Source organism: Mytilus californianus, unplaced genomic scaffold (assembly GCF_021869535.1).
Source record: "Mytilus californianus isolate M0D057914Y unplaced genomic scaffold, xbMytCali1.0.p SCAF_7, whole genome shotgun sequence".
Taxonomy (NCBI): domain Eukaryota; kingdom Metazoa; phylum Mollusca; class Bivalvia; order Mytilida; family Mytilidae; genus Mytilus; species Mytilus californianus.
This window is the reverse complement of record NW_026262723.1, coordinates 29475176-29490655: the sequence shown is the minus strand read 5'-3', so window position 1 is coordinate 29490655 and position 15480 is coordinate 29475176. Positions and strand designations below refer to the sequence as shown.

At 32.3% G+C, this 15480-nt stretch overlaps 1 protein-coding gene across 1 annotated transcript; it reads left to right on the top strand.

Annotated features, from left to right (window-relative positions):
* The first annotated feature begins 2816 nt into the window (after positions 1-2816).
* Positions 2817-14636, top strand: LOC127708039 (uncharacterized). Its single transcript, XM_052212835.1, has 8 exons — positions 2817-2945; positions 3410-3542; positions 5783-6243; positions 6928-7003; positions 10912-10967; positions 11819-11911; positions 12939-13039; positions 14351-14636. The coding sequence occupies exons 1-8, from the start codon at positions 2843-2845 to the stop codon at positions 14549-14551; spliced, it is 1224 nt and encodes a 407-aa protein (XP_052068795.1). The 5' UTR covers positions 2817-2842; the 3' UTR covers positions 14552-14636.
* The last annotated feature ends 844 nt before the right edge of the window (positions 14637-15480 follow it).

Below are 15480 nucleotides of genomic sequence, written 5' to 3'. Positions count from 1 at the left end.
TACACCTCCTTGGATTAGTGCTTCGGACGCATGAAATTTTATCAAGTGTTTTTTTAATTTTTACAGCACTGGATCGATACCGCTGCAGGTGAACAATCAGTCCACGAGGGTGTCATCAATCAGTAGTCAGGACTTCGGTCCAAACATGATTTATCAGAAAATTTGTAAAAATTGACCGTTTGTAAATTCAGAAATGATTAAGAAACTAAGGTTTCAACTCCCACAGGCAACGTTGACTCTAAATGGAATTGTCTCTAATTTTCAGGTCTTTTTTGGACATACAGCTATTCAACTGTTCTTATACATCCTTGGCTTTCAAATGATCTGCATTGAACAATCATGATGAAGATAAATCCAGAAAAGCGCTTCGTTGAAGTGTTGTTTCTTTTTTAAGGGAAGGATTAAGCGCTCAGTAACATGTTTAACTCCACCACACTATACATTTGCCAATCCCAAGCCAGGAGTCGCAAATTTAGCGGTTGTAGTTGATTGCTGTCTTGTCATATTTGTATTTATTAAGCTGTTTTGTCAAAAAATCAGGCTGGTGGTTTTTTCGTATGGATCGTTAAACATTCTGTCATGTCTGGTTCTTTTATTACTACCGGTATGGGGTTTTCTCATTGGCGAAGGTCGTACTGTGACCTATTTATTTGCTTAAATCTACGTCATTTGGACTCTAGTGGATAGTTGTTTTACTTACAATGATACACATATCTCCTTATTATGTCCTAAACCGGCTTAAATACATACACATAATTGGGGTAAATAGCATATTATAAATTCCAAGTGTTGATAGATGGTAAGCCATATAAAAATAACTAGAAAAGTATGAGAATTTTTACTTACATGATTGCGAAATAATGCAATAAATTAAACAAATTTTGACTTAATACAAAATAAACAAGCAAATTACCATCAACACTGATTTTATTATGCAAAACTATAAATACAAACGGATCTTTATATTGACTTGTGGAACAATATTGTTTTCTTAATGCGTGATTTTAACCTCGATGGTTTTTAAAAAATCTGTTCACATCGTGTCAAATATTATTTCAATAAGAAATGTTCACCTTAATTTGAACTTTTTCATGTTATAATATATACTTCCTACTTTTTTGTATAATTCCTTTTGTAAATGCCAGTTATATGGGGAAAAGTACATATGTATTGCATACACATGATACATATATAAGCTTATTACATAAATTTACATGCAGTAGATTTGTTCCATCAGAATTACCAGTAAACCGATTTATATTGAACGTATGATAATATAAATACAATATTGGAATATATTGTCCATGGACGAAAATCCCCATCAATGCAAATGATGATTTAATTTTTATACCTGATTTCATGTTGTAATATAACACCTATTATTCACGTTTTGCAATTTTTTTGGCCCTCATTGCTCTTCAACTTTGTAATTTTAACCTTTTTGATTCGAGCGTCACTGATGAGTCTATCTAGACTAAACGCGTGTCTAGCGAACAAAATTACAAGTCTGGTATCTTGGATGAGTATATTTCACAATAACTCATGGTTATCTTTTATTTTCATATTTATTCCATTCTTGCAATGGCAATGACCAGATGTTTATGTAGTATTTTCAGTGGTAGTACTTAATGGACTTGAAAATTCCAACACAAAAAGTCAGTGAAATACAAAATAAGATAACTTTGAATTGTTTCGTCCGGCACTTTAACCCATATTGAGGAAGGGGCGCCTGTTTGACTGCGACATATACATAGAAAACTAGCCACGTCAAGATGGATTGAGGAGGTTAAATCCAATGCCCGCGTTAATTTGGAGAGTACCACCGAAATAACCCTTGCAATGCTTTAGTGGTTAATGGCAGATCTATTGCAAAACAATGCCCCTTCCAAGTTTACTTCGCTTCATTGACATTAAAATTTTGACATGGCTTTATAAAAAAACAAATGGAGCGGCTTGTATTTTCCCCAAAGTAACACTTTGATAGCAATACTGTTCACTGCAGTAAAACCAAATGCTTTACAATTCCAAATAGTAACTGTAACTATCAGACTATATTCGCGTTAGTCAATGACGAATCGTGATATGTAATAATATTTCTAAATTACCAAATTCCTGCGAACTGTTTGGCTGCTTTTTCATTATATTTCAACTCAAACATACCGATCATTCATAACATATATTTTTAATGTCAAGCCAATGCACAATTGCACAATTGGTGTCTTTTTAAGGCAATTAAATCGTACCAATTTAATGTAATCATTTGGTTTTTTTTTCAATTTCTAAACTGCATTTAAAGATTCCCACCTTTAAAAGGCCTATTACATATGTCAGAAACATATATGTGTATATATGTCTCTGTTTATGCGGAGTGAAATTGATAACTCTCAAGATATACAAAATGTAGGTTCAACTTAGTCAGGCGAATAAGTGCACTTAATTGCAAAATACACCACCAACAAATAACATGAATAAGCGGTAAAAGTAAATAATTTATAAATTTTTATAAAACAAGAACAATAATGTTGGTTCAAATTTTGTAGGGGAAACGAGTTTATGTCGATGCCCAACTTGCAAAAGTGTGATCTTTCAAAAGTAATCTCAGCGGTAGGCGTGGCTTTGAGGTTTTATACGGCCATTTACTGTATATTCGTATTTAACATAATATAAAGTCAACGCCTTTTGACTACTCATAAAGAATAATTGAAGTATCAAATATAATATATTGTAGGTGTCAACGAATGTATGGATTACGAAATAAACTATAAAAAGAACAGTCAGAAGTTTTTTGTTCGCAATCACACCATTAGGACGGGTTGGGGAAACCATGTGGTTGTGATCCGATATGGGAGAGTTATACACAAACCTGTTTTACTTATGCATTACACTGTCATTGCCAGCATTGGTTAAGAGTGCATTTGTAGAAGTTGACAAGGATACAAAACATGGCAAGTAATTCCGTTTAATTTTAATTTTGCTCGTTAACGGTTATTTATGCCCCATTTGACAACAAAACTAAGAAATGCTTCATTGAACTATTGATATGATGCCTCAAATCTGGTATTGTTAATTAATCTCTAATAGTTTTGTCATCCCTCATCGTATTTGACTTGAAATGAGCTTTTCCCGTATCATGCAAATAAAACAACAGATCACTTTGATTATTTTTTTCATGATTTTTTTTTGTAGTTCATAAACAATCAAAATTTGACTCGCTACAGCCAAATGCTTAAGTCATTCTATTCGACGTTTTATTCCGAGGCTTCAATGAATTTATATTTATTCAAATTCGAACTTAATCACACTAACTAAGTTTCAGGGCACCAACAAATGTTCTTTGTACATACGAAATTATTATTATTTTATCTCAAAGAGCAAATTTATTGAATAGTATAATTTTTTGTTCCTGCAGGTATTGACAAGGAAGTAAGAGTTGATATATTAGAATATATACCAAAAGATTTAGGGAAATACCAAAACCAATCATCTGTCTGCTTACAAAATATCAACCAATGTAAAGAATGCAGTGATAGCAAATGTCAACGGTATGTACATCTAATTTTCTAATTTGTTAAGCATTTAACCCGAATAATTGCTTCGCTGCATTATATTGTTATAGGATCGCTTCGGATACCCATTGGTAGATAAGCGCTGATAGTATAAATTGATGCTTTTATTACTACGCATTCCCTTAGCTCAATCTGCATTGTATACACGATGTGTATTATGTGCTTTATTTCTATAATGTTAGCATGTCACAAGTAGTTGTTATGTATTATACGAACTGAGACGTAAGTAACTCTTTTCACAGATAACTTTACTCAGTGCCGACGATATTTGATTATCAAGTATTTATATGTTATACTAGTAAGTAACATGTAATCTATCATTGTATACAAAGTAGTAAGTGTTGGTTTAGAACGTGCACTCTAATAGAAATTTGAGAACAACAAAACATCACGCAAGTATATGTGACCAGCCATGAGATTTTCAGGCTTATGGAGGTACCAGGGTCAAAATAAGTTTTTTGCATTTTTATGAAGTATGCATAGATTCAAAACACCTTGACAAGTTATTTTGCGATTCTTCAAAATAACAGAATTATGGTAATTTTTGTTATTTTCGATTTTATTGAAAATTTTCATTTTTTTCTTCAAATTTTTACATGTATGTTCATCTTTTATAGTTGCTATGTCATATTGTTTTTTTTTAAAAGGGGGGATCAAGCCTTTTGTTATTAATCAAAATATAATTGTAGCTATGATAACTAAATATTTGAAGTTTTTTTTTATTCGGTTGCTGTACCGGAATCTGCAATCAACATAATAATGACTTTACCATTTTTCTTTCTTTCGTAAGGAAAACTACACCAATTCTAAGAAAGGGAATACCAAGATATATGATAAACCATCAAATAGCTGTGTATCATTTAATATGCTTTCTAATGTTCATCTATTATCTTATTGTGAATACATGTATCCTGACAAAGTGATGAAATCAAAGATCTGTTAATGCAGAGTAAGATGAAAAATCAAACAGCATGATCAATAATATTAGGGCATGTAGATGAAAGGGATGTAAGAACACTTTTAACAACACATACATCTTGTTTACGTAGTTCTAAGACTGTCATAGATAAAAAAAAATCAAACAAGGAATAAACATGGGATGAGACAATATTGGGGTCCTAATGGGCAGGTATATCTTGCTTGATTTACATATACCGGTATATATATGTTAATACGAATGTTCATAATTTCCCTTACAATGTGAAACAATGATATATACTCCAAAAATTTGGTGTCCCTGCTGCAATCTAATTCAGGAAAGTTATAATTTGTCGGACCAATACTTTTCTAAATAGTATCTCGCAATGGTGAAATAATTTAGACCATTTTGTATAATCGCAAATATAGCAATGATTCATGAGAAAGTGATTTACGCAATGAAATCTAAAAGATAAATTGTGTGAATTTAGAACGCGATTCTAAACGAAAAGTGATTTACGCAATGAAATCTAAAAGATCAATTGAGTGAATTTAGAACGCGATTCTAAACGGGATTTTAACCTACATTATTAATTTTACGTAAAAATCTTCTTGTTTTGTATATCTTAATATAAAATTCTAATTTCCCCAAGTCATGAATAAATTAAACTTTATTTTATCGCATGATATAATTGGACATTCAATAACAGGTGCCCCTAATACGTTAAGTGACTTTACATCGACGTTTTTCTCATTATAACGTTTACCGTCATAAGCCTGGAAATGTCATGGCGGGTCACATATAACGTCAACAACGTATTTGTAATCCTCGAAACACAGTTAATTCAAAGTATCCATTCAATTGTAACCCTCGCTGTGTAATTACACCAGAATGCATTGAGTGTGTAGGTAAAGGTAATATCTTTGGTTAGCTTGCTTTTTAGCTAAACCGTGAAGTCATTATTAGGTTAGGTAAACTACCCTCCTTTAAGATTAGACTAGTCCGACCGATAACCAATTTATCTGTCTGTACGACTATACTACTCCGAAAGGAGGGTAGTATACCTAACCTAATAATGACTTCACGGTTCAGCTAAAAAGCAAGGTAACCAAAAATTCTACCTTTACCTACACACTCAATGCATTCTGCTGTAAACTGACGATTAAGTCGAAAGTATCACCTTTACCTGCAGCAATTTAATTCATTAGAGAGTAAAAACTAAACTAAATTCAGACATGCTCAGTGACCGCTTTATAAGGCCTGTCTTAATGTTACTTCTTTCATATTTCATATTTAGCCCAGTTATTCCGGATGACGATTTTGCCGCCTTAAAGGTTAGAGCTGTGATGCCTGCGATTAATTCAATAGAATTTCTCACTGTTGTCTTGAGCAGAGTTGAAGTATCAATAGATATCCTTGGACGAGTAAGATTCACACGATATGCAAAGAATAATGCTAACGTGGCATTACAAAGCGGAAATATCATAAGGGAGAGCAATCTTACCGCTCTGGAGGAACTGGCTTTAAATGCAAACGCATTACGTTCAGCTTTTATAGATATAGACAGACGTTTGAAAGCAAAAAGTATATTTAAAAAGTTAAGAGACAAAATCAAGAAAGGACTAAAAGGAATTGGCCGTCGTCTGAAAAGATTACTGAAGAAATGGTGGAAAAAACTTAGAAAACTTTTCGGGATATCCGGCAGCATTTGGGATACAATAATCGAAAAGTTGAAGATAAAAGAATGGATTAAAAGGCGTAAGTCTTTATATTCAAATCCTTAATTGTTATTTATGCTTATATATTTCAATCGTCTAAAATATTTACCCATTCAGTAGGACAATAAGACCTTCAGTTGACAAGGAAATCGTAATACAATTATATGTATTTTTATGAAGACAAATGCTTTATTCATGCACTGACGTCAAAACAAAACAAAACAACGAAACGACAACAAGCATCCGTAAGATACTGATGTCCTGTGAATAAGACGAGTTCTGGAAAAAACACCATTAAATATGAACGCTGGAGAACAAATATATTTTTTTTGTATGAACATGAAGGAAATCTATTACTTAATTCAAAATAATTTCACAAGTTTTGTCACGGCAAATTTTGATAATAAAACTTCCGTTTTTAAAGCCACTGAGGCACCTTTATGAATTAACAGACAACAAATATAAATCATTCTAGTATTACAGAACAGGTTAGATATAAAGAAATTTGGGGTAAAACATTGTAAAAGTCAATGAGACAACAACCCAACGGCAAAAAACAAAAGAAAGCACGTGGTAAACGTATGATATTTTAGTTCTATATTTTGATTTGTTGTCTTATTGTTTTAAACCTCTCATCTGTTTTTTCAGTTAATGATTTGTGAAATCGCACTATTTCTTTTTCACTTTTTCTTCAATCAAAACATATATTGTGTTTTTCCTACAGGATTGAAATGTATATTCAAGAAGCGCAGCAAAATCAAATGCTGCGTATTTCCAGAATGCTGCAAAACTGTTAAAAAGTGAAGTATCTTTATAGCTTATTTAGATATAACCGTGTTGATAATCAAAGATTATGCAGTTTCAAACACACAAACTAAAGATTTATGCAATGAATATCAAATTAAGTTTTATCCGGCAATCAGTCAACTATTGTATAAATAACAAGTACACTTATTGGTTTCAAAACGAGTCACCATTAATTATCGCTTGATATCAAATCAAGTTTTTGAATTTCAATACATCGATCATATGACGAGTTTATCATTATTATCAACAAAAAAAAAATAACGAGATCAAACTGGCATCAAGCAATATCAAATTCTCACGATTTGTTAAACATGTTTCACTTATATTAAACATTACCTTTTTCCTGGTGAAATACGTAATCGTCACTTTAGTACTATTCCGCTTCCGTAATTGAAAATATTGTGCTAAGAACTTAGACTACTGCTGATATCAGACGTTTTATACTTTTTGTACGCTTTAACCTAGAATTAAATTGACGCTAAGACAATTTTCAGGTGAAACATGTGAAAGTTTTGTATACAATTGAAAAAATCACAAATCTCCGTTATAAAAGGGGAAACTTGATCTTTGAAAGTTATATTGACATAACAAAAAACCAATGGAAATGTTGCAATTTTCTAACACATTGCAGGATAGGAAATATAAATTAATGAATTTTTCGTATCGCTATTTCATATGACCCTCTGTTCAGTGAGAAACGAGACATTTTTCTGTCACGCGACAAATAGATTACAGACCACAACCACAAGAGAAAGATAATGTTTTGCTTTTATTTATACAGTATACAAATAAATTCTCCTGTTATTCTTCCTCTTTCTCGAACGATAATTATAATGATACTACCTTATATGCCACAGTTCATTGTTCGGCCCTCCTGGTGATCTGCGTTTTATATTTCTATAAAACCAAAATGCGGTTGGGAATTTAAAAACTAAACGCTAACGCATTAAAGTTAAATATCAGGATTAACACAACATATATACATTATCAGAAAATATATACTTCCTTGCTTTTTCTCTTGTTTCTGAAGCTCGTACACATGAATTTTATTTTGTCTACATGTTGTCATAGTAATGAAGTGATATTTTGTACAATGTCAATTTCATGTTATATCCCTTTTCGTCACTATTAGGGCTCATATAAAGATCGAATTTTTTATTTTCAAATGTTTTGAGTTAACATTTTAATGACTTTTTGGTAGTTATATTTTTAGCAACAATGTGAAAAAATAAAGTCAAAGTCAAAATTATTCAACACAAAACTGTTGTAGGCTAGGTATTACTTCTCCTTTCTCCCTTCTCAGTTTTCTAATTCTCGCACACAAAATTTAATACTAAACTGACATTGACCTTATATTGTATATATAACGGTTACAACATCCATATAGTAAAAAAAAATATAATTACAAAATTAATGTATTTTAGAAATTCCAAAGGAATTAGACAAATCTCCACTGTATTTGTTTCACTAACGGTTAAAACCATAAAGTTCTTGTTGACTTCTTAAAAACCGTGATATTAAAGAGTCAGTATAACACATTTTAAGGATGTACTTAGGTCAGGTTTAGGAATTTGTGTCAGATGTTCGGACTCCGTGGTTGTTTTCCTACGATACATGGTAAAATATTTTGCCCCATAACACCCATTTTCTTTTCATATAAGACTTCAATAGCTCATAAAAGGTCATTTACCAAAATTTAAGCAGAATCTAGATTTCTTTTCTTTCGAATTGAGACCCAAACTATACCAATGCAAATATAAGGTAAAAGTCCGGGTCAGCCTTTTCCCACCATTTAAAAAAAAATTAAATATCTCGAAAAGGAGCTCCATAACCTATCAATATTTTTAAAGCTTATTTTATACCTTAACTAATGCTCTTCCGACTTGAAGTATCAATTTTAAATTCTGGATTTTTTAAATTTCACCTAAGTACATCCGTAACAACAGTTTTACATCGATAAACTACTGTTGCCTTAAATTATTTACATCTCAGTACCAGAATCTATGACAAACGAGACGATTTTGTTATGAAATTATAAATTTCCCCGACTTTAGCAGCAATATACCAACTTCACCTGCATATGGAATATACATTTCCCAACTTATTCGGCATTTAAGAGCTTGCAGCTGCTACTCAGACTTTATAAAACGTCACCAGTGTCTGAGCAGAAAGTTGAGGAACCAGGGTTTTGTCAAAGAACGTCTCGTTCTTTTTCAAAAAAGTTCATCGGAAGAGACCAAAATCTTGTTGATAAATATTCCGTAACAACTTCACAAAAAATACATGATGGTCTTTAAGTATATATTCTAGGTACTGACGTTGTTGGTCATCTTAATTACGTGTTATAGTGGTCTTTGTGTATTTTTAACCTTTACTGTTTAGTAAATTTTTGGTATATACTTTTGGCGTGGCCAGGTATTTATACATCCCGCCATTGTGTTAATATACTATGGTCATTTTTTATTCTTGTCTTTCATTTTTGTCTATGTACTTTGTCTATAGAGTGTCTATATGCCATTTTGTTTTTCTTTGTTGAAACAATAGTTATTTGTTTTTATAGTTATTAAGAATATAACACAATGCTGACTGCTGTTCCCCAATTTTTGACACTTTTACCTATTATGTCTGTTTATTTTGCTCACACATTGTTGTCAATAAAATGGAATTCTATATGACTGTAATACAAGTGAGAGGTTTAGCTAGCGATAAAACCAGGTTTAAGCCACCATTTTCTACACGAGGAAATGCCGGTGCCAAGTCAGGAATATGACACTTTTTTGCCATTCGTTTGATGTGTTTGAGCTTTTAATTTTGCCATTTGAAAAGGGACTTTCCGTTTTGAATTTTCCTTGGAGTTCGGTATTTTTGTTATTTTACTTTATACATGTATTTCCATGAAGTCCCAATGTTTATCAGCGATACAAATTTCTCTTGAAGACAATATTGATGAAATATTGCAAGTTTGAAATGTGTTTATTTCATAAATTGGTATCGAAGCATCTCTTACGGAAATCAATATATTTGTTTCCGAAAGACAATATACATAATATATCGATTTGAATAGCTTCCAACCGAATGTTACACAATTTCAATGGAATCCCTGCAGTCGTTGGCTGGTTAGCTAAAAATCAGTCATTTTCTCTATTTTTGTTTGTGCGAGTATACATGAAAAAATGAACTGGCTACAAAATAAGTGAAAAGCATGGAAAAGGTATTATATTTTTCTAAAGCTCGTACAAATAAACCAATGTTATATTTCTTTCATTGCACGTATACTCTATAAGAGTTTCTAGAATGAACTGTGAGTAGTATTCAAATCTAGACGACACCATTGTCGGGAAAGATGTAATGATTGTGGGGAAAAAAAATTCAATGGAAAAAAAAATCCAAGACAGTTTTCATGAAGCAATTGACGGCGGATTCCAATACGTTTTATATCTAAAGTGAATTTGATTGTTTGTATGGTGATTGCTTAACTTTCAGTGGCAATGGTTTAATGCATATTTAGGACGATGTGATAATTGGGTCGAACCAAGTCAAGACATTGGTGGTTCTGTGATTGTTTTTGTTGCATTTATCTTATACCGTTGTTTTTCTTTTCGTATTTTCTGTTTGATTAAATCTTCGGCGTAGACTTGACTTGCATAATCGATTTCATAGATTCTTCTAATAAATCTCCCAGTCGTATGGAGTAAGATTACAATAACTCTGGAATCAAAAAGCATCTTGAATATGCATGGAGTATATTTAATTGAACGCTAAATTAGCAGGCTAAAGCCGAGCAATTAGAAAGTAAGGATGTGGAAACAGTACACGCACATTTTTTGTAATGAATTTTACATTAACATTTACAGTTGAAGTGAAATACACCTCATTTTTATTAAAAAAGATTTATTTGTAGGCTACCTTGGACGTTCATTTGTCCATTAATCAACAAAAAGAAAGTCTCAAATGGAAGTAAGTATTAATAAAATCAAAATAATATATTGTACAAATGTATATAAAATCAATATAAGTTCTTCTTACAGACAAATATGACAAAACAGTTTTGGAAGGGAAAAAAAAAGGATGAACACAAATACCGAACTTAAGGTAAATTCAGAAGGTTGAAGTTCATAAAACATGACAAATCAAACGCTCGACTTTATCAACGATCGGAACAAATTGAAAACAACTGTCATATTCTTGACTTAGTATAGGCTTTTTTCCGAAAAAAATGGTTAACAATGTTAATAAGCCTCTTGTAAATATATATATCGTTCTAACTACCTCACTACCTCGCAATACGTCACTAGATCAGGAGAACCACCGTATCAGTTATAATCGGGATAGGTCTATAACACCGCAACGAAAAGTTGGAGAAGACGTTACTAAGTTGAAAAACAATAAAATATGTTTAAACTAACGAAAATTATGGTCTCTTTTTTGGTAATTATGTTTTACGTAAATGTTTGTTTCCCAAAGGAGTAAAAGTTTAAAAATCTTTTTATTTGGATGTGAAAGCGTTGACGCAGCACATTTGTAAGATGCGCTTAATAGTTAAAGCGGCGCTAGTCAACGCTGTTGCTCCTTTACCGGCAAATTATAACCGAACACAAGCTTTCCTTTGCTTTATTTTAACACTTAACATTCTACTGTAACATTTTCAGGGAGAGAACTCGCATTCATCCAAGTGCTGTATATGAACCTAACGCATAACTTTGAAAAAACACGTGGATTTGTTCTGTAAATAAAAATGACGAAATTAATTTTGTAACATTTATGCCTTATCAGAAAGACATTGATGGAAAAACAATTATGCTTTACAGGAAAAAAGAGAGACACAGATCAATGTGCTTTGAAATGTCCAGTCTGTAAAATCAACCCAAGTGGGACGAGTGGAACAGATCTTGCAGAAACAAGTAGGAATATGCAAGCAGTATTTTATTAAGAAATCTTTTTATGATGTCTAAAATATTTCTACTCTGATATTTTTTCAGTCATAAACAATTCGTCACTATACCGTCTGTTGTAGTGATAAGAAATATTAGGTGTAATATTTATCTTTTAAGAAAAAAAAATCGTCAAACGAACGTGACCACTTTTGCATTTTAAGTCATCCAGATTGCCTACAAGTTGTAAATGATTTAAACAAAGACTGCTGAAGATCTGCTACCAATTGTAGGAAAATTATAGAATAGAATAATATGTAAACATCACATCCATAACGAGGTTTCTGGAGTTTTGAGAGGCACATTACGATATGGCTTCGGTAAACAGTAATTTTCAAAACCAAACCATTTATTTACAAAACTTTACGACAAAAGAGATGATTTCAGCTTCCCAATTGTAAACTTTCCATTTATATGTAGCAACATTCCAGCAGCGCCTGCATACGGAGTATATATCTCACAATTGATACGATATTCCCGGGCTTGTATTTCCTATCATGATTTCCTTTATAGAGGATTGCTGCTCACAAGGAAGCTATTAAACCAAGAGTTCCAAATGGTGAAGTTGAAATCATCCCTTCGTAAATTTTACGGACGCCATCACGAGTTGGTTGACCGTTATGGAATGACCGTTTCACAGATGATATCGGATATGTTCCTTATGTCGTAACTACAATACCTTTCCCTTTTCACGAATGTGACCTACTGAATTAGACTATTTACCGATTTTGTAATAACATAAGCAACACGACGGGTGCCACATGTGAAGCAGGATCTGCTTACCCTTCCGGAGCAATTGAGATCACCCCCAGATTTTGGTGGGGTTCATGTTGCTTAGTCTTTAGTTTTGTCTTTTTATTTTTGGCCATGGCGTTGTCGGTTTGTTTTCGATCTATGAGTTTGACTGTCCCTCTGGTATCTTTCATTCCTCTTTTATTTATATTAGTAATAGAGTATTTCTGTACTTTTATCATTTCGATTAGAGACTCTTTTTTAGTCTGTCAGTTAGACGTTGATGATATTGAAAATAGACTGCAGAGGCTAACATACCTGGTGGAAGATATAACACAGGCTATCAATGTTACCCTCATAACGAAGGTAAGACAAACATTGTCTCTTAACTTTTCTTTGATAAGTGTCTGCTTGCACATGTTACCGTCATGTTTTTCATATATAGTTACACACAAAAAAACAAACACATCAACACATTTCAGAATGAATTAGGGCTTATTTTTACTCTTATGCATATTAGGTGCTATTTCATTATTAAGTTTAAAAGGAACAAACTAATAGGACCAATACAAGATTTTAAATTACGTCCGTCATCTTACATACACTAATCAGAACGCCCACAATAGTACTAGTGACACTCCAATATGCCATTTTAAAATTATTTCATACTGATTTGAGTTAACAAAATGGCGCTTTTTTGTTTGATTAGTTTATTGATGCGTTTTGTTTTGTGTGTTTTTCCTGGACGTTTATAGGTTTTGAAAATTCGATGTAAAAAAAGGACAGCAAAAAACAAGTAAAAACCAACACAGTTTGTACGTAGTGTTGTTGTTCATGATGATTTAACGGATAAGTATAAGAATGGGGATGCTGAGTTTGAATGTCATTTATACATCTATCCATTAGAAACCAAAGGATTACGATGTAAACATGGCAAACAAACTATAGTTCATTGCATGATCCTTAACAATGAGCCAAATCTCCGTATAGTAGGCTATAGAAGGCCCCGGTATGACATTATGCCAAACATTTCAAAAGAGAAAACAAACACCCTTATTGCTTATTATAGGGATAGTCTATGTATGTTTTGCCGTTTTAATATATGATTTTTGACTTTAAAAAAAAAAAAAATGACTGCAACCAAGGTGGTACTGTGGTATTCAAAAGCAGTTCGTAAGATTTTAGTATATAAGTTATGTCTTATTTTTAGTTTTACAAAATCCTTACATATCTTATTTTTATTGGTTTAATGATTTACAGTGTGCCTAAAATAATTTTATCGGATGCCGCAGCACCCTTTTATTCAACAAGTTGTTAAACAGATTATATAAGAGTGATTCAAAATCCATTTTAATATTGTTTTACCCTTTGATGTAGAAAGGTTTCACATGATAGGAAAACTGTCTGGATAGAGGTAAATATAGGGCCGATGAGGATGACAGTCTTAATATAAACACATGTGATTTTGGTATACCTAAATTAGACAGTGTTCAAGCCATGGAAAATTATAAAAGACATATAAAGGTCAATATTTAGTATTCAAGATTAGGAGGCACCTATGCATAATATCAGGCAGTCCAAAACAGATGTGAATGAATTAAACTGAGACCCTTCCCCTATGAAGATTGTTCCATTACATGGCTTCAATGATATAGTTTATGCTTATGTTTTTTATAGATTGAAGTTGACGACAGTACATTAACACCAGACTCTGATACAGTTAACAGAGCTTTCGCCAAATCTAAAGTTACCTACACTCTAAATGGCACAGATGTTGTGTTTGAACCAAATAAACCATTAAGCGTTACTGACAGAGAACTAACTGCTGAAATGTTATCCACAGAAATTAAGCGAAAGGCAACAGTAGTTATACCATAGTTTGAAACTAATAAAACGTTTTCTTTGAAAATATTTAGGGTCATTTAGATAGCTAGATAACTAATAGTATTGTAAATGTATGATACAAGCCATCATTGCCAAAATGTTTGCAAATCCCCAGTCTTCGTTATGAGGGTAACAATGAAATAAACAATTGTTTGAAAATTAACATATTTAACATGTGTATATTCAAATTAGGTTATTTGTCATAAATAATGTCAAAAGATCGTTTTGGACATGCATTCGCTGTATGCTTTCAGTCCCGAAAACCGATAGCAATTGGAAAGTTTTCAATGGAATTGACGGAAGGGTGGAATAATATACAAATTTGACAGTCCAAAACCGTAAGTCAAGGAATTATAGACAACAGTATGTGCAATCGAAAACAGACAAAAATAAAAAAAAAAATAAGAACAATGAACATAACACTACATGACATTTCTTAAGATCCATGATATTCCCAATTGATCGATCAAATAATGAAGTTATCAGACTTTCTAACACATTTGATAATCCTATTTATAAACATCAGATTGAATGCTTATTTACATATTAATGATAAAAAACACTACTACTTAATTCCTTTATCAAATGAAGAGTGTTGTTGACTTTCTCGAACCGCTTCACGTTTTAGTTTATGAACACCAAGGCTCCGTGTTGAAGGCCGTACTTGACCTATAATGGTTTACTTTTACAAATTGTGACTTGAATGGAGAGTTGTCTCATTGGCACTCATACCACATCTTCTTATGTCTACTCATTGTTGTTGGTCTCCCTTGGAAACTAGAAATAAGGTGTGAGACGTCTGCTAAATTGGACCAAGTAATTAATTAATAATGCTGGTTCAAGCTTTTTTTTGCATTTAATCCTAGTGTGTAACTTACGGTCCTAGAACAACCTCGAGGAACACATGCAGCTGGCAATAAAAA

What these genes read in the sequence shown, in the direction of transcription:
- LOC127708039 (XM_052212835.1), top strand. Translation starts at nt 2,843, where the DNA reads ATGGGAGAGTTATACACAAACCTGTTTTACTTATGCATTACACTGTCA. An exon ending in TGACAAGGATACAAAACATG is followed by an intron (nt 2,946 to 3,409) that starts GCAAGTAATTCC and finishes TTGTTCCTGCAG; the next exon opens with GTATTGACAAGGAAGTAAGA. An exon ending in ATGTTACCCTCATAACGAAG is followed by an intron (nt 13,040 to 14,350) that starts GTAAGACAAACA and finishes TGTTTTTTATAG; the next exon opens with ATTGAAGTTGACGACAGTAC.